The sequence below is a fragment of the Battus philenor genome, unplaced genomic scaffold, assembly GCF_028537555.1.
Source record: "Battus philenor isolate CCGP_79_NKW_IND1 unplaced genomic scaffold, ilBatPhil1.0.hap1 SCAF_30, whole genome shotgun sequence".
NCBI lineage: Eukaryota > Metazoa > Arthropoda > Insecta > Lepidoptera > Papilionidae > Battus > Battus philenor.
In genome coordinates, this window is record NW_027181694.1 from 3,007,610 (window position 1) to 3,028,409 (window position 20,800).

General features: G+C 35.8%; 1 protein-coding gene across 1 annotated transcript; it reads left to right on the plus strand.

Annotated features, from left to right (window-relative positions):
* Positions 1–4,306: 4,306 nt before the first annotated feature.
* Positions 4,307–11,987, plus strand: LOC137927321 (uncharacterized). The gene is made up of 6 exons (XM_068771113.1): positions 4,307–4,555; positions 5,196–5,789; positions 7,253–7,801; positions 8,627–9,232; positions 10,293–10,772; positions 11,031–11,987. Exons 1-6 carry the CDS (start codon positions 4,331–4,333, stop codon positions 11,211–11,213), a joined length of 2,637 nt encoding a protein of 878 aa, XP_068627214.1. The 5' UTR covers positions 4,307–4,330; the 3' UTR covers positions 11,214–11,987.
* Positions 11,988–20,800: the final 8,813 nt, after the last annotated feature.

A 20,800-nucleotide genomic window follows, 5' to 3' on the forward strand; every position in this document is an offset into this window, starting at 1 on the left:
AGCGCCTTGCTTCCAGTCTTCCTATTATTCGGATATCTTAACAAGGTCGTCTGTCCACCTTGGAGATGGATGACCTAAGTTGAGATTCATCATCTTTTCGATCATAGCACGTCCACTGTTGGACCTAGACGTCCCCAATAGATTTTTAATAAAACCGGTTGAAAGCGCCTTGCTTCCAGTCTTCCTATGATTCGGATATCTTAACAAGGTCGTCTGTCCACCTTGGAGATGGATGACCTAAGTTGAGATTCATCATCTTTTCGATCATAGCACGTCCACTGTTGGACCTAGACGTCCCCAATAGATTTTTAATAAAACCGGTTGAAAGCGCCTTGCTTCCAGTCTTCCTATTATTCGGATATCTTAACAAGGTCGTCTGTCCACCTTGGAGATGGATGACCTAAGTTGAGATTCATCATCTTTTCGATCATAGCACGTCCACTGTTATACCTAGACCTGCCCAATAGATTTTTAATAAAACCGGTTGAAAGCGCCTTGCTTCCAGTCTTCCTATGATTCGGATATCTTAACAAGGTCGTCTGTCCACCTTGGAGATGGATGACCTAAGTTGAGATTCATCATCTTTTCGATCATAGCACGTCCACTGTTGGACCTAGACGTCCCCAATAGATTTTTAATAAAACCGGTTGAAAGCGCCTTGCTTCCAGTCTTCCTATGATTCGGATATCTTAACAAGGTCGTCTGTCCACCTTGGAGATGGATGACCTAAGTTGAGATTCATCATCTTTTCGATCATAGCACGTCCACTGTTGGACCTAGACGTCCCCAATAGATTTTTAATAAAACCGGTTGAAAGCGCCTTGCTCCCAGTCTTCCTATGATTCGGATATCTTAACAAGGTCGTCTGTCCACCTTGGAGATGGATGACCTAAGTTGAGATTCATCATCTTTTCGATCATAGCACGTCCACTGTTGGACCTAGACGTCCCCAATAGATTTTTAATAAAACCGGTTGAAAGCGCCTTGCTTCCAGTCTTCCTATGATTCGGATATCTTAACAAGGTCGTCTGTCCACCTTGGAGATGGATGACCTAAGTTGAGATTCATCATCTTTTCGATCATAGCACGTCCACTGTTGGACCTAGACGTCCCCAATAGATTTTTAATAAAACCGGTTGAAAGCGCCTTGCTTCCAGTCTTCCTATGATTCGGATATCTTAACAAGGTCGTCTGTCCACCTTGGAGATGGATGACCTAAGTTGAGATTCATCATCTTTTCGATCATAGCACGTCCACTGTTGGACCTAGACGTCCCCAATAGATTTTTAATAAAACCGGTTGAAAGCGCCTTGCTTCCAGTCTTCCTATTATTCGGATATCTTAACAAGGTCGTCTGTCCACCTTGGAGATGGATGACCTAAGTTGAGATTCATCATCTTTTCGATCATAGCACGTCCACTGTTGGACCTAGACGTCCCCAATAGATTTTTAATAAAACCGGTTGAAAGCGCCTTGCTTCCAGTCTTCCTATGATTCGGATATCTTAACAAGGTCGTCTGTCCACCTTGGAGATGGATGACCTAAGTTGAGATTCATCATCTTTTCGATCATAGCACGTCCACTGTTGGACCTAGACGTCCCCAATAGATTTTTAATAAAACCGGTTGAAAGCGCCTTGCTTCCAGTCTTCCTATTATTCGGATATCTTAACAAGGTCGTCTGTCCACCTTGGAGATGGATGACCTAAGTTGAGATTCATCATCTTTTCGATCATAGCACGTCCACTGTTATACCTAGACCTGCCCAATAGATTTTTAATAAAACCGATTGAAAGCCACTTGCTCCCAGTCTTCCTATGATTCGGAAATCTTAAAAAGGTCGTCTGTCCACCTTGGAGATGGATGACCTAAGTTGAGATTCATCATCTTTTCGATCATAGCACGTCCACTGTTGTACCTAGACCTCCCCAATAGATTTTTAATAAAACCGGTTGAAAGCGCCTTGCTTCCAGTATTCCTATGATTCGGATATCTTAACAAGGTCGTCTGTCCACCTTGGAGATGGATGACCTAAGTTGAGATTCATCATCTTTTCGATCATAGCACGTCCACTGTTGTACCTAGACCTCCCCAATAGATTTTTAATAAAACCGGTTGAAAGCGCCTTGCTTCCAGTATTCCTATGATTCGGATATCTTAACAAGGTCGTCTGTCCACCTTTTGGGTGGATAGGCTACCTTGATCAGCGATCTCCACTCTAGAACTTGGAGTCTAGATGGGCCTTATCCATCTATTCTCCTCTCTGCGTGGCCCGCCTACTACCGCTTACCGGAATGCTGAACACGTATTGACTGACAGTCTACTTGGATGTCTTCCTCTTGCGTTCACTTACATCTGCTTACATAAAGATATGCCCTCGCAATCCGCTAAAAAATCATTTATCATACTAAATCGTTTCAGAAACCCGTGAGAATAGTTATCTATAATTATTACATGTCTAGTCTAAAGGCCTTCAGCGATCTTCAACATTAAACTGCGTCCAACCCTGAAGTTCGTTACTATTTCACTTGTTTCGATGTTTTATTAAATCAATGTTGTGATTCAGAACAATTAAATGATGATTTTAAACGAAATAAACTTATCGTCATATTTATTTATCCATTATGTAAAAATGTTTGCAATTAGATTTAAATAAACAATCCAAAATAAATAAATAGCAGAATTTAAAAATGTCAACACTAGTTTTGATTCGATTTCTTAGTGATTGGTTGTGTTATTAAAAAGTAAATGTGAATATTTTTTGGCTTGCAATATTTTAATCAAAGTTCATAGCATATATGATTAAATTGTTTATATATATAAATAAATAAAATAAAAGTATAAAAGTGCATAAAAAGAATTTTTTATCATGTAAGTTACTACTATTACTGTTTTTATGTTTACGTTTGAAATGTTTATTTATTAAATCTATAAATCTAGTACATACAGGATTATTGGTTCTTAGAGTAAAAGCTTTAAAGTTTAAAGCGCTATAGCACGAAATACGATTGACAAAACATCTCAGGTAGTGTGGGACAGAGATAGTGCTCTACGAAGCCGAAATTAACCGATTGTCGCTTTTCAAAGGTCTATGTACAATATTTATCGCCGGGTACTATACATATACTACAATACTATTAATACAGTGAATATATTTTAATTATAATGCTTTATGGCACAAGATAGTTTTTTTATTCCATCCTAACATACTGGTTTTGACTGCTATATTCACATATTTTATATTTTGTTTTAGATTCACGTAGAAATCGTCTTCGAGGTTACATATATTCTTTGCAAATCTCAATTTGAATGCGAAAAGGCAAACATCGGAAATGATGGATGAAGGCACACGATACGAAGTGGGAGAGGGATCACAGGTTGAAAGTTGTCAAGGATCAACTTCCGACATCGATTCTAAGGACGATGGTATTTTTTTTAATTATTTACACTTGATTAAAATAAAGTAATGCCTGAAGACGAAGATCTTTGACTAGTGTCGGTTTCTGGTGTTGACCCACGGATCCTAGACGTGGTCATTAGCTTGGAACTTCGTTGCAAGATCAAAAAGTAACAGGCAGCCCAGCTGATTGGCAAGTTGAAAAGGTATTTGGCAGGCCACTTCGCACAGAAAAAATGGCCGGGCCTTACTTTTCTTTTGAGAGGACAATAGTACATATATATGTACATAGTACGAAAGTAATATTATTTCGTACTTATCCGTACTCATGGTGGGTTGTAAGAAGGGGCGTTCTATTTTTAAATGTGTTATGATCATATTAAAAGCACTTGCGTAAATAAAAAAGTATTTTGAGATACGGTTACATTCGTAAACATAATTATTCCTTTATTAGGTATATACATGATGTTTCAAGCGTTTTGTTATAAATAAAATTTAATGTGATACCAACTGTGATAATATCTACAAATTTAATTAATAAAAATAGTTTAAACACCAAATAAATTGTGATAAAAAAGATAAACCCAATACCAGTGACATTTAAGAAGGGAGGTGAAGGAAGAAAGGTGATGAAAAGGTGGAAACTATAGATAGGGGAGTATATAAGACCATGGGAAGTATGTTAGAAGACCGAATGAATTACCTTAAGCAGACTGAAAGAGGAGTTAAGAAATAAAAAGAGGATATGAAATAATTTAATTATTGTACATTCCCTGCTCCTAAACGAGATAAAAAACGAAAGACATAAAAGGGCGTTGTCGTGTATTAAAGTAGCAATTTTGTGTTAAAAGCTTTTCAAAACATATTTGTGTGATATTGGTAATAAATTATATGTTATTTTCCAGGATCGGATATAGTATCTTTGACTTTACAAATGGAAAAACTAACAAATGGTATTATGATTAACTCGAATGTATTTCTGTCCGAACAAAATTACCACACGCTCGTGTCTGTAAATTATGAGACTTTAAAATGCACAGTTTGCGATGCCCTGTGCAAAACAGATTCATATCAAGATCACATACGCAGTGAGGTGCATTTGACGAATTTGGAAACACATCAGCCGATAGAGAAATACGATCTTTGTGTAATTAGAAAGGTGAGATTGTTTTGATATACACTTGATGTTAAGTTCTGAAATGAGGAGATCCGTTGAAGATCTAGGCTTGTGCGAAGTGGCTATGGATGAAGCACTTGCTAGTGTTCGATGGCGACTATGCCCGCGTTATAAGGCACCTCTCTTTCACTCCTACATGTGAGATAGGCACTTGTTTTAATAATGTTTTTCATATTTAATTTTCAATTTTCTTCTTTCATGTTTCACACTTTTTTTCTTTATTTTCCATTCTTCCCAGTGTCTATCGTTCCTTGCATTTATTTCAGACTTCAAACTTTTCACAGGTCAATGATACTATTTATATTTTCATTTGTATATATTTTACAGCGTTATCTCTGTCGCACGAAATACGACTGGCAAAACGTCACGTAGGTAGTGTGGGGCAGAGATAGTGCTCTACGAAGCCGATGTGCAATATTTATCGCAGGGTACTGTAAATAAAAATAAAATAACTTTTTTTTAATTTTATAATTCAAATTTCAATTCCTATTGTTGCTATCGTATTTAACTACCTATCTAACATAAGTTAATCTATATCTATCTACTTAGACAATTTTTCGATTTAAGCTCTTACTTATCTCCTTACATAGTCAAGTGTGTGTATCTATAAATCTTTTTGCAGATACATAACGCATATCATTGTGGAGTCTGCAATGAAGTCATCCATTTGGATGCTATCGATAATCATATTGAAACGAAATCTCACGAGAATAAACTTCTATTTTCTATGAATAAAGTGTCAGATATAACGCACGATTTAAATCGAAGTAAAAATAAAACAGATTTGGATTGCTATCATTTCAACAGTAGATCAATATACGAAAATGATTTTAAAGATGATGAAAATTCAGAAGGATTTTACGATATGTATTTGCCGGATAAAAGATATATCGATGAATATGAGAATCAAAGCACAGATGAATGCTTATCAGATGAAGGAGAAAATATTAACCAGTTTTCGTACGCTTCTATAGCAAGGACACCGAAAGCGACGCCCAAATTTCTGGAAAAGAAAATTGGAGGGAGCGTATTCAAAGTTAATTTCGATTCTTGGCATATGATTCTGGTTTTGAAATCCAATAAATTTTACTGCATGGCATGTAAGAAAGACTATCACATCAGTCTGAGATCCGAGCATTGTTTTGATGACATACATTTGAAAAAATTGAGAAATTGTTCCCGGGTAATAAAGTACACTGGCTATCTGATACGAAAGGTAAGTTAATGGTTAGTGAAGGTCTAGTGTCACTGTAAAAAAAGTTGAATGAAAATAGATGTACCTAGTCTAGCCATAAATACTGTTACTGGCTGTTTAAATACATTAAAAGAAAACATTAATTTGAATTTCGAACATTAGCTTCTACGATAAAAAAATAGACTCCTTTCCCAACATTATTGTATGTATTTTGTTTAGAAATTATTTGTTTTGAAAATGGAATGGGATACTAAAGAGAATAGGATTGCAGTAATTTCACTGTACAAAGCAGGTAAGGAGCCAGCGGACATTATTGATACATTGAAAAAGCTAGCGATTAGGCAAACGCTTGTGTATCGTAACATCCAAAGCAGGACAGGCAACAGTGACCAAGTTTCCAATGGAAACCGTTCATAAATCCATCGACGCATGGCCCGATCGTTTAAAAGCTGAGGGTGGATGGTCACTTTGAATAACTAGTTTAGTACGTCAACATATCTTTTTCACTCTACATAATCACATATAAAACTTTAAACTGATATTATCGGATATTTTCTTTGTAACAGAACTTATGGCTGGTATATGTTTAAAGTATGTCTTCATGTGTCTGTTAATTTTTTAGGAAAGTTTAACAAATATTTCTAATCACCTGTATAAAGTGGTCATTTTGAAATACGTTACATTATTTTTTAAATAAATTTGTCATGTCAATAAGTTATGGCATTATAAAGTCTGCAGGTAAGACAATAATAAGTTTTAATATGTAATTATCTGAATTTTAACTATGTTATCTGTGCATTACATTGTCACCTTCAACAATTTAACATAGGTTCGAATTCAAAATATCTTTGTTGAATCGATGATTATTTTATTTACTGCCGATATGCTGATTTGTTGACAAAAGCCGGTGAAAAACAATCTCAACAATCGCTCTTTTAAATGAAATTTAATAATATTTCATATGTACATTATAACATCAAAAATTCAAATGAGTCAACAAACCAAAATACATATTTTATTTACTAAAAACTCTTCAATGCTATAAGATTATGTGTAATGAAATACTTTTAATTTTAAATTTAAAAGTAATTAAAAAAGGTCTAATATATTTGAACTTTATCACATATGAGTACACATAGACTTATGAAGTTATGTTGTTAATTATTTATCATATGTGATGGTGTGATATTTTTGATAATTGGTTTGGCAGATATTTTGATAACTTCCAATTATTAAATTTTAAATGGTAGATGTATATTTTTAACTTAAATTAGTGGGTATACATAACGCACAGAAGGCACAAAGAGAAGTTTGTCGTTTGAACTGGCCGTGCATACGGGTCTTTCAACACGTTGTCGCTGTTAGTACAAATTATTTTTTTTGGTTTTCGGGCATTTAATAATGTATCTTACTACAATAACCTAAGTATATTTCGTGCATTTGAAACATTTTATAAGGTAAAAATCACTTTCTGTCTCTTGTAGGTAGACAATAATTTATATCACTGCGCACACTGTAACAATCTCAGACCAATCTCCGACATCGAAGAACACATAGAAGCGAAGCATCAAATAAGAAATAAAAAACATCCAAATGAAGTTAAAACACCAACGGGGAATATAATTGAAGTTAAAACACCAAAGGAGAATATAACTGAAGTTAAAACACCAAAGGAGAATATAATTGAAGTTAAAACACCAAAGGAGAATATAATTAAAGATAAATCGGATGTCCACAAATTTGATGAAGTAATTGAAACTAAATCTAGCAACGTAATTAACGACAATTGCATTAATAATAAAAGTGAGATAGATGGTGAAATCAAAGAACTTTATATATTTTGTGCAAAATTCACTATATCACTTCTATCATATAATATGATAGTTCATGTTGAAAATGAATACTTTTGTAGTGCTTGTGATGTAGTTTTATACCCTGCAGATGTTGCTAAACATATAACGTACGTGTCACATATAGAGAATTTAAACCGGAGACCCTTTATATACGATTTAAACGCTAACTTGATCAGATCGGTAAGTTTTTTTAAGTATCATAAATTTATCTATCACTTACTTAATGATTTTACTTTCATTGTGGAAACGAATGTACAATACATAATTGCTGATTCAGTTTATACTTATTTTGGATAAAAGTTTAAATAGTTATGTGTCTTTAGATATGGGCTTTGCATATCATTTGTGAAATATAATAGCATCACTGTTATATCTATTCTATATCGCAAATACCTTCCAAAATTTTATACAATTTGTGTTACGAATTAAAAAAAAAAAAAAAAACAATTGCTATTGCTGTACTAAGTTACGTCATCAAGCTCACATCTCAATGGTCTATGATATAATATTTATGCAGCAAGTTACATCAAGTTACTTATTTGTTTGTCTTAATAACTTGGTAGCTAAGCATTTACTTTAGAATTTTATAAATATATCTGTTCGTGGAGTTAATGCATTATTAAAAGTTGAATAATAAAGTTAGTTTATTTTTGTTTCTTTTCTCATTTCATCTTTGTAATTTAAGAAGTTTTGTTTGACATGATAGAAATATCCTATCAGTGATTAGTATAGTGTTAGAGTACCCGGCGATAAATGTTGCACATCGACCTTTGGAAAGAGCCATTCGGCTAATTTCTTCTTCGTAGAGCATTATCTCTGTCGCACGACTGACTAAACGTCACATAGGTAGTGTAGGACAGAGATAATGCTCTACGAAGCCGAAATTAGCCGATTGTCTCTTTCCAAACGTCGATGTGCAATATGTATCGCCAGATACTGTAAATAAGTTTTTTTATGTTTAACCGTATAATCTTAAGAAATATATGTTAAATGTATATTTTTCAGGGTATTTCGAACATTTATCTACACTGTTCCATTTGTAACGTGCTCGTTGAAAACGATTTAATAAATAAACACATAATGGAGACAGCTCATGTGGATAGTTTAAACAAAACAAAGACTTCAAGAACTAGAAGTAAACGGAAGTTGAATCGAGATGTAAATCAGCCCAGCACAAGTAATAATTTTGAAGAACATGATGTTAATACCAAATTAAGGGTGTTAAATCAAGCATGTGATAGTCCTAGTGATGTAAAGAAAGATGCGGCAACAGAAAATATTGGATATGTATATATTGACAGTGAAACATCTGATAGAGATAAAACAAAAGACGAAAATCAGATAATATTGGAGAGCGACAGCGATTCTTTTGATGAACCAATGTGCACGGAAGAGTTTGTAATATTGAAAAGAAAAAAAATAGTGACGAAAGTTACTTTCATGTCATATAACACCCTGGTGCCGGTCGGAGACGGGACCAGATGTTGCTGTATGTGCTCTGTTGACGTCACAAACGAAAATTTGAAATCTCACCTAGAGTCACGGATACATAAAGAGAATCTCACTATCTACAAATTTTTGGAAAAATACGAGAAACATTTTCTGAGACAGGTCAGTGTTTGTTTATATATACAATTATTTATAGATATGAAACGCTGTAGTTTAGGATGAATCTTATAAAATGGCTTAAGTTCAAGCTTCGCTGATGAGGAAATCTGTAGAAGAAAGTCACCGACGTAGCTAGACTTAGCTAGTCCAACCGAAGGACGTTGAGGAAGAAAGGTTTTCTAGTGGCGACCATGAGCCAGTAGACGTAGAAGAATTAGGACAGTCGATGACATAGTGAAGGTCACAGGAAGACGCTGGTTATGGGTAGCTGATGAAGAACGGTCATCGTAGCTATCTCAGGGGGAGCCTATGCCTTGGGCTTGCAGTGGGCGTGTATTCGCTGACGTGATGATTATGATGAATTGCATTATAGACTGACCCCAATTGCCATTCAAAATAAAGTTATGATTTTTGATGTAAGGTTTGATAAAGTGTGCTCTTTCAATCAAGAAATTGTAATAAAATTTTTTACAAGAGTTTCTGACGGAACATTGAGTGAAATTGGAAAGTAAAAATTTGTATTTACAGTCATATAACGAACACTACAGTGTGCACAAAATTCATTTACTTTATTTAAATGGCAACAATTTTATAGTGTTTGTATTATCACCCGATTTCTGGTTGACGTATATTTATGGGACACTCTGTATGTACATGTTGGGCGATAAAGTTGAACAAATAAAAAAAAAAGAATTTAAAACTTACAAAAGAAAAATAACATCACTGGGGCGCGTGTCATATAAATGCACACACTTTGAATTTAGACCGCAAATTCATTAAAACTCGTTGACACATTGCTTTTTGAGCTGAACAATGGTCGTCAGTTGATGTAAATCCAAAGGCGTGAGGAGATCAGGACTCCGGAATGGTCACGAAATGTCTCCTTGACTGTATATTAGTTTTTGTTAACAACCGCTTAAGACTCGATGTAGGGATGTAATAATTATGCATATGGGGAAAAAAATGTTACGTGACTTTCCCGTGTACCCGAATTTGAAATTCGCTCGCCTTTCTAGCTCATTCTGTACATTAAATTAGTTTAAACAATTTCTTTTGTCCGCAGATCTATTTCATGTATCATTGTGCCCAATGCAACGTTACATTCACATGGCGAGATTTAAACGTGCATCTATCTTGGCCCCTTCATTTGAATCGAGTGTACTCCAATACGATTGAGAAGAAAACAGTGAATGTAAACGGACAGAAGTTGATTAATGTCGAATTGAAAAAAGAAATAATTCATCGCGACATTGTCGAACCAAGTCCAAAGATCGGAACATACATTGAGTTCACGGGGCAAACCTCGATAGAAATACCCGGTGTTGTCCAAAAGAAAAAAGTTGTAATTTGTGATGGAGAAGTAATTGAAGTTGATTATGACGCTTGGCACACTCTCACGAAATCGAAGAGCGCTATAAAATGTTGCCTCTGTCAGAAATATTTAAAAAGTTATGAATTGACGGAACATATCAATGATGTTAATCACAATAACAGATCGAGGGAAAACTTTTTGAACGGATGCGCTTCGCCGTTGATAAGACAGGTAAGATTTTTGGTTTAAAATACCGATTGACAAGTTAAAAAATTTAAAGCTTCAAAGTAGTGAATGTATACATAAATATATATATTTTAAAGTATAATTAAAAGTCATGCATTTAAGCGAAATTTGAATGTACCTAGTGTGATTGTATAATAGATGGCAACACCTACAATATAATGTATTCGTGTGCCCACAAAAGGAATGTCTAGCGAAAGGTATAACAATATAATCTTATTTTTTTTTTTAATTTATTTCACACAGGTAACCCCAGGAACCTGCCACTGCATGTTCTGTAACATTGAGTTTCCCATCACAGACTTAAACGACCACATAAAAGACAAAAAACATGTGATAAATTTTGAAACAACGATGAAGGATAGTGAACTGCCTGGTAAAAATGCGGGCTGCGACGAGAATGCTGTTACATTGCATAATGTGCTCTAGGAATGCGTGGAGGTGGGGGCTTGTGCCCCTTCCCTCTGGAAGAAGAGCAATATCGCTGCTGCCAAGAGCAATGACGACGGAACGGATTGGCCGATACTCCGCGAGCATAAAAGTGCGATACAGCGGTTTCGCTGCCACTGTAAACAAATTTGTATATAATGAAACTTTCATATGACACACAGCAGACATTTTATATGTATTTAGTCCTATATACGTGTAGTAATAAATATTCCATTTGCATCTAATCTATTTCGAATTTTGCTTGTATTATTTTAAAGTAGTGTTATTTGTTCTTTTTACAAGACACATATTTTGACAATGCTTATAAATTTCTTTTTTTAATTTCATACTTATATTATTTTTTCACATTCCGTTTTTTGCGGAAAATGTAATAACAATTATTGTGATATTTTTAGTTGTCTTTATCACGCACGTAATACAAGCATTGTAAGCGGCTGTTAAAGGTAAATAAATTAAGTACAGATTAAAAATATTGAAAAAAATATGTTAATATCTAATAAATTAAAAGCGTACGTAACAATAAATTGCTAATTTGCGTATTTACTTTCTGTTGTAATTATGTAAAATGTTTTAGGTTTTATATAATTACCATTAATTTTCTTGCTAAAATTAACTTTGACATCATTTTAAAAACGCTGGCTATAAAATTGGACACAAGTCGAAAGCGCTAATGATTCAATCCATACATATGAGTACTATAATATTTAATGTATTTTAGAATCTCACTTTTTAATGTTTATATTGCATACAATATAAACGTTTTAAGGTTACTAGAGATAGTATTTTAAATAAATCTTTTAATACATTGAAATGTTTTATTCAACATAGTCAATCACATGGGAACCCACTCCGTGAGTTGCGCAGGGTGGCTGATGGAAGTGATTGTCTACTTTTCTCTCCACTATATGCACAAAGCGGAGTTTTTAGGTCACAGGAAAAATGTTGACAACCTGGTAAAACTTGATCACCATAAAAGTGAACGGAGAACGAGGCCGACGCCAAATGCGCTGGCTCGCTAAGTTCCGTAGCAATACACGCCGCCGAAGATCAGCACAGATAACATAGTACGAGACAAAGGCGTAACATTGTACGAGACACAGGCGTAACATATTACGAGACACAGGCGTAATATAGTACGAGTCACAAGCGTAACATAGTACGAGACACAGGCGTAACATAGTACATACGAGACAGGCGTAACATAGTAAGTTTTCGAAGTGTCGATCCTTAGTAGAGAGATTGATTGACCCTCGAGTGGACCTCAATCTTGGATTTTTAATGGAACTGCTTGTCTCGACGACCCTAATAATGTCACCCGTCCATTTATCTTGTTGGCTGACGTTATATGCTAAGTCGGCCCGTGGTATTCTCTTTAGAACTGAAGACCTCTCGCCCACGGCGACTTTGTTGCCTCCACTAGGTAGACCGATAGCTAAGGTAGGGGAAAGTCGCTGGATACAGGAAGCGAGGGAGACCGGTCCCCGGTCTTGGCGATCTTTGAGCGAGAAGTAACAATACGAAGTCCGAAATAAAGGTGTGTGTACATTCATTATGTACTGTTTTGAAGAAGTTAATGCTGTTTGCCCTTTTACAGCTTCATTTGATATAAGTGGACGGAGCGGAAGGGTCTGTGAACTACACTTTTTTATCCGAGCCCGCCTGTATTTATATTCACGTAAATAAACAATTTTATTTCTGTGAAATTCCCCTTTTCGAAACGCCGCTAACGATGACGTAATATTGATGCCATATTACCGATGTAAATAAAGAATTATATTTCTGTGGAATTCCCCTTTTTGAAGCGCCGCTGTCGATGATGTAATATTGCCCCTACAATTCAAAGATATTATACGGGAGTGTATTGTATACAGTTGCCCATAAAAATGTTTACATAAATAACATAGTAAAAGTGTCATTTATAATTTGATGAAAGACTTCCTATCGAGTTAATATTATATATTTTTTTCAGCGCGAGGGCGTCAGAACCGGTCAGTTCATGAAAGATTTTACAATCCTGTGATGATTCTACACTTTGTAGGAGTTACATTACGTCATCATCAGCGGCGCATCGAAAAGGGGAATTCTATAGAAATGTTTTTCTTTATATATACGGGCGAAAGAGAGCGCTCTAGAATACTTCTTGACTTGTGACTGGCTGATGATTTTTATTGGTTGATAATTGTTTTCATAGTTTTAAATCGATTCACCAACCCTCTTTTCCGATGAAGTTGTAATAGCCCACAGAGTTAAAATCAATAACTTCAACGGTTCGTACAAGAAACGTAGGACGGATACCCACAAGGTAGACAGAAGGCTTCGCTAAGGTAGACGCAAGACGCTGAATGGGAGTCGCTTTCAACAATAGAAAGTCTATGGGGGAAGCCAGTGTCCATAACCATAAGGCTAATATAATTGATTCATGAAATAATAAATTTGATATTACAGTAATATTTATTAATATCAATAGGCGATATATTCATTTCTGTTCACTCTATCGGTTTTATCTTCTTTCAAAGCGCGGTAAACCATAGCTGCTTTTTGTGCAAGCTTGTCGGTGTATTGCTTGACTTTTCTAGATCTTGACATATCCTTAAGCGCGAGCATTATAGACTTGAAGTCTAGTTCCAGCATCAGGGATGGTTTTCCACTCCTGAAGTGAACTATTTCTGGTTCTGAAATTGTTTTTTTTTATTTTAGACTTTTTACAGATAAAATAATAAATATAAAATTAATTAGTTTAAGTCCGTTATTATTAAAAACCGTAATAATATAATGTAATTATAAATATAGTTTAAATTCCTCATAAACACTTCTAGAAAATTCTTGGCTGAAAAGAAATAAAACACGATAAGATTACAAAAGAGTACGGAATGTCAATAAAAATAATTCTATTTACGAACAACACAACCGCCACCGTAAATTCACTCAACACGTGTTTCACCCCTCCACGGGGCATCTTCAGGAGTTGTTACACAGATTAGTGCTCACTCGGTGTTTAGTTGGCATTGTCTGTCGCATGCGCATTTACGAGCGGGCTGGCGGGCGGTGCACTTTCATGCACGACAACCACTGCATGTGCGGAGGTGGCTAGATATTGGTCCTTTCTTATTTAGACCGATTAAGTCATCAGAAAACCAGTTGAATAAAGCCACCGGTGGCTTGTGGTGCCAGAGTAATATTCAAGATACCTTGACCGACCGACCATCAAACATAATTTCCGAAAAACATCACCATTTTTTTCCACCATATTATATTTGGGACAGGGACATACATTCTCCTACTTTCACTTTCCCTCTCTTATCCTTCACAATTTCTATCACTCAGCATATAGCATTCGCCCACGTTACATTCACGCATCGCTTTCCATCTCTCGCCACATTTCCTGTAACACGATTTTGTTTTGCCTAATTACGTCACCCACCACCCTGCAACAAAACCACAAGAAATTGTAACAGCTTTCCTATTCTTCCGAAAGGGAAGCGATGTTGCCGCAATCAATGCTCCTACCCTTTTCCACTCCGCAAATCACTTCAAGCCCTCTATATACGGGACAGCAAGTAATTGCATGCATCACGGTCTGATTTACCGCTGGGTCACAGATGCACGAGGAACTCCCTTTGAGCCTAAACCTATACAGGCACTGGGAGAATCCCCCGTGCCCCGTGAACAATTGGACCGTATACTTGTCCAGTTCCACTGTGCGAAGTACACGGCAAGCCGTCACGGAAAGAACTTCCTCGTTGTCGAAGCCGTCTCGTCTTCCACATAACTCCTGTTCCATTCGCCAAGCGTGTACTGCCTAAGCTGTCGTTTGACGAACGAAACAGGGCACTCCTACGTTTTCCGGTTTACATTTAATCTTCAGGGCCGCGTCTTTGGCCAGCTGATACGCCTTTTCATTGCCTCTCCGTGCGCTTTCACTCACTGCAATCTTATATCTTTCCAATACATCATTTCATTGAATGAAGATGTGATAAACTGGTAAAAGTTTACTAAATAGTGGTAGTGGTAAGTAGCCCATCAAGTAAATATTAAGGGGTCAGAAACATTCCTTTACCTATTCTTTATTCGTAATTTAAACTTTCCCCAAAGTTCCCAACCGCTAGGTTATGCTAATGGGGACAGTATATCTGCCCAAGAATAGGGATCTATTTTCGGCATGTCATGCTTTTACAGTTTTTGACAGCAGCACTCTTCAATGTGAATGCCCCGGTGATGGCGTTGTAAGGTTCATTCCCCGTCATCCCCACGAATTGACGACTCAATCCTCGCTCGGGCCAGATAAGCTGGCTCCCAAATTATCCGGATACACTCACTTCCCGATTCAACTCACGGGATATAGTCTAAACTACACCTGGATGCTGTGGGTATTATCTAGCATACACCTGTTACTAAGCAAGCAAGTACACGTGCTATGATAACTCGCCAATTGCGAGCCAGCAAGCTACTGCTAACAGTCGATCCTTACCGTACAATCTCCCTACATGTGACCCGTTCACAAGATCAGGGAAGACGACACCACGCGACATCGTATGCCCAGCCACAGACCAAACCAGTCAAACGAACATATCCGCTGTCTGGAGTTGACCACATAACCATTAAGAATCCGACACCAGAGACTAGTACCTGCCATTCACGTAGGCGAGCTTCTGGTCCCCGTATTACCCTAGTCCAATCAACCAGACCCCTAATTCCAGTTGTGAACGGACTGAAGCAAAGTGTCTCTTCAGCCGGAGAGGGGTTAGTATGTAACCAACATAACTGAACAACCCTTCCCTTGTGCTATTCGCAAATCAACTCTGTTCATATAAAATAGCTTTCCAGAATTTTCTAGCCTCTAAAGCCATATCAATATTGTAACGACCGCCAATAATCAAAATCAACTAGACTGCAGAAGAAAAAGGATGACGACTAACAAGCCTGTCGGGGCTGACGACTCAACGTGAAAAATGGATAGGCTGGGTAATTAATTCCATAAAGTTATTTGTGCTACTTCGTCGCTAGCTTTACTGCATGCAGCTGGCAAGCGGTGATATGTGATATAGTACAGACTACAATATATACCAGTTCTATGGTGGTATTGCAGTTTCTTTACCTGACCCTCCTCGTTGAAATGATTTATTTGAGAGGTGCCGAGGAAAAGTAGCATTTTCATCTGATGTCTCGGAACTCCACTAGAGGAGACAACGAATCGATCTTGCCAGCGATAATCGGCACTGTGTGTTCGTAATGTGGACCAGACACGTAACAATATTTCATACTCACTGATATTATACGCCTCCTTCTTAGATTTGAACAATGCGCTTACTTTATGGTTTTTAAAGAAATCGATTATCATATCTAGTATATTCTGCATTCCATAGGACCTGAAGTTAGTCTCTGGTTTATTGGGCACTGCTCCGGTGTTTATGGCCACTACCACGCTTTCTAAGCCTCCAGTTCTCTCCCATCTCGGTCTCGCTAGCAACTCCGAGCGTTTGGGATTGCTGAAACTCCTTCTAGAATATTCTGAATTTAATGGTGCGTTTGGTAAAACTTTGTGGGTAAGCGTGTCGACGTTTGAATTGTTTTCCCCTTTGCGTAGTTGAATAAATACGTTTGCGTCTATCTCGATGATGTAGAACAAAGTTAGACCTGGATTTAGAAGAAGATTAGCGATGATAAATATTGTGTGGAGTTACTTAAATTAACCAGGTAAGTATGTGTAATAACGCCTAACTAGCTTAACTAGCTAACGATAGTCTATCATATAGTGAAGTTGAACTGGCAGTAAACCATCCATAAAGCGCAAAATTGCTGGTCGCTAGAGCCTTAAGGTTCTAGAGTAAGTAGGAAGTCAGAAGACACCTAGATGCAGGCCGCTTCCAACCGATTCGATTGGAAATCATTTTGAGGTCTATGCCCAGCAGTGATCCCAAAAATGCGTTATCCGTAATTACAAATTATTTACTCCAAAATAAAGATCGATGTGGCTTGTATAATAAATGAAAAGGTCAAAGAATAATTGACAATTTGTAATGACTGGCTGGTAAAATTCTAAATAAAACATTTTTATTTTATTCCTAAAAATAAAAAAAGTTTTCACGCGTACAATAACGTCTTTATTGCATTTTCTCGATGATAAAATCAGGAATGAATTATCAAAATTAGCTTATATTTTGTAGTAGGTGAAATAAATCTTTTGAGAAGTATCAAATTTCTTTCGTAAAATAGTGATTTTTTATCTTACCTATGAAATACAATAAAATATTCATTTTGTGCACAATTTCTGTTAAGTCTCTTCTAGAGAACAAATTAATGTTTCCGCAATAAAAATAGCGGACGCTATTAGCTATGCAATAAACAGCAGAAAATTAACAGGCGATTTATTAAAGCGCTAGTAAAAATTCAATTTAATTCTCTTAAACTAGTAATTCCTCATGTCTCCGCCTGTAGAAAAACTATTGTAACCAATTGTTTATATTGATCTTCTACAGGTATGTTATTTTGGCACTAATTTCTCAGGAGTGTAAATAAAGCTAGAATTTTAATTATTTTTTAAAAACACTCGTCTAAGACCTTCGCCTTCAATCATTACAGCGTAAGATGAAAAGATGTTTCGGAGGTTTTCAAAAGATGCCTACGAGAGTTGGATTCGTCGAGTTAAGTCATTTCCGAAGTTTGAAAAGCTGGACGGTTTGTCCCGGATACACCTTCGAGTGCAGCATCTCCGAAAAGTAAAGCTATAAATTTAAAAGTCATCTATGCTCCAGCTACAGATAATAAAAACTTTTACTTTTTTTTCCAAGTTACCACGAATCAGCAATGGCAGAGTAAGTAATTCCACACACGAGGTGGATAAAGGACCTTCTTAAAGTTTTCGGTAGACGCTGGATGCAAGCTATTTATAACTGGTTTTATTGGAAACCAATACAGCAGGCATATGTCCAGGAAACATTTTAAGGCTTTTCTCAACGTGAAGCCCACGCCCCACAAGATGGCAATCAGATTGTTAAGGGGGCAATTTCAAAGTGGACTCGACACGAGTTTAACCATTTCACATCACTTGTCACATAGGGGGTGTAAGAATTTTAAAAATACTTAGGTGGGGCATGGCACAAAAATGGTTAAATACTGCACTAGACCTTTCGTAATGCGTGTTTTTTGGAAATAAATGAATAGAATACATGTAGACAATAAATATTATGTCATCATGTACAATTTTTCGTCTTGGAGACCGAGTACTCATGTTAAATTTAGTGAATACGCTATTATATTAGATATACAATACATTTTATTTGTGCATTGTACATTCTATTTTTTTCTTACTTAGTAGAAATAGATTTACATAACGGTCGATTAAGAAAAAATGCAAATTGTTTTTGCCTTCATCATCATATCAGCCAATAGACACCCCGCAAGGAATATGCCTCCCCAAAGATTGCCTTGAAGTCCCCGATGTGCCCGTTTTATCCCGTCATTCAGTGCCACACTTTATTAGGTGATAAATAAAACTTGTCAATTCAACCTGTTAAATATTGCTTAAATTAAGACAATGATTTAGGCAGTGGTAATAATTCTCGCTTAACATGTTCGGTTTATTTAGAACAATAAGTGACAACGCCATCTATTGAAAAATGTACACAACTTTAAATAAGGTTTAGAGGTAGCAGTGGTGGAAGTTTATTTTAGCAGCTATAACTTCTAAAATTATTAATGGTCCTTGCATGGTGTAACATATAATTAAACTTCATAATATTTTGGAATGCTTTTTAAAAAATTGCTTTAATTTTTATTAATAAATTTTATAGTTTATGGTAGTTTCAACTACAATAACATTTTTGTATCTAATTTAAACTAATATGTTATGTACGTCTGTTATTATATAAAGGTCTGGGCAGCCTTTTTATCAAAGGGCCAATTTATATCTTAAAACATTTTGTCGATCCGCACATAACATTACACTCATTAATAACTTACAAAACTTTAATTTTAATTAACATTAAAAGAAAATATATATATAAATTTGAATGCAAAACAAAACTGAACAAGACAAGAACGGAAAAACGAATACACCTGAAAATTTTAATGAGAAATTAGATGTATTTTTATGCAAGCGTATATACAATACGTACGCAGCTTTCTAATCGTGCATCACTCAGTTTGGATTGATTTATTGTTGGAAAAAAGTCGTTGAAATAAACTCAATTTTAGAAATATTCGGCTAGCTGCATAAACGTGAGTAACGGCCCGCTTGTTGCTCATTCCTAATATAAAGTATTCATGGAAAACATTTTTACCAGTAGTTTTACGACCTCCATAACACTTTAAATAAAAACGAGTTCAAAAACACACCAAGTAATGCGATACACTACATGGCTTTTTATTACTAACTAATGACGTAAATTTTGCTAAAACTGTGCGATGGGTTTAAAATAAATAAAAAAACTGTTCACAAAAATAATATTACATTTAATTGAATAGAAGAAAATAAATAAATAATCGTCTTCATAATGTAATTAATTTACAAAAAAAAACAAAACATTAAAATTAAATTAAAGCTGCATTTTCATCAGAGACGTCAAAGTGCTTTGAGGCCAGTTTCAAAACCAATAGAAACATCAATATGACGGGTTTATTTATCTAGCTTTCTTATAAATCTCCAGTGAAAACGCAGCTTAACGATAATAAAAATAAATCACAAAAATAATTAATTATATATTTGTTTAAACAGGAATGAAAATTAAATCACAACTTAAAGCAGATTAAGCACCGGCAACTTGAGACACTTCAATAATATTTACAAGTTAGATAAGGTAAACTATACATAGGTGGCGTACATGATCAAGATGTAAAGTTAAGAGTATGTTCATATATCTTGAAGCAACCCTCGACTTACATATAAAACCTTTATATTACCCAGGGTAACTGTTTGGTATGCCTTTTCCACGAATAGGATAATTGGACCTTTTTTATTCAACGTTCGAGGCCAGGAGAAGAATGTCGGTAGTGAAAATTTTATTAATGATTTCTTTTTGGTGAAATCTGCGAGCTCATCTATCGTACTAATCACACACGTAATTCCAACAGGATGGTGGCATTTACTCAAGTAAGTTTTCACCCAAAACTGATAAGTCACTTTGAAGTTATCTCTTGGAAACCGAGGTCCCGTCTTATGGGGCTACTTTAAAAAAACAGTTTACCATAACAATCCCCGAATTGAATCGTGAAATCAGTTTAAATGAACCAAGTTTACTGCATCGTGTGACAAAGAACACAAGGCTCCGTTTTTGAACAGTGTTTACGACTCAACAGAAGACATTTGGATGACAGGCTATTGTAAAAATGAATTCCGCATTTATATTCTATCGTTAAATATTATTATTAAAATAATGCGTCGAATATTACATATTTTATTTAAGTTTGTAAATGAAAATTTGCCACCAAACACCTTAATGTTTAGTGAGGTTAGATGGAAATTCGATAGGTCCAGGAAGAGCAAACACGAGCCGGTAGACGCATGCAACGCATGACCGTTCATCGTGGTGTTCTTTGATGAAGGCTTACAGCCATCTATCGACAAAAAA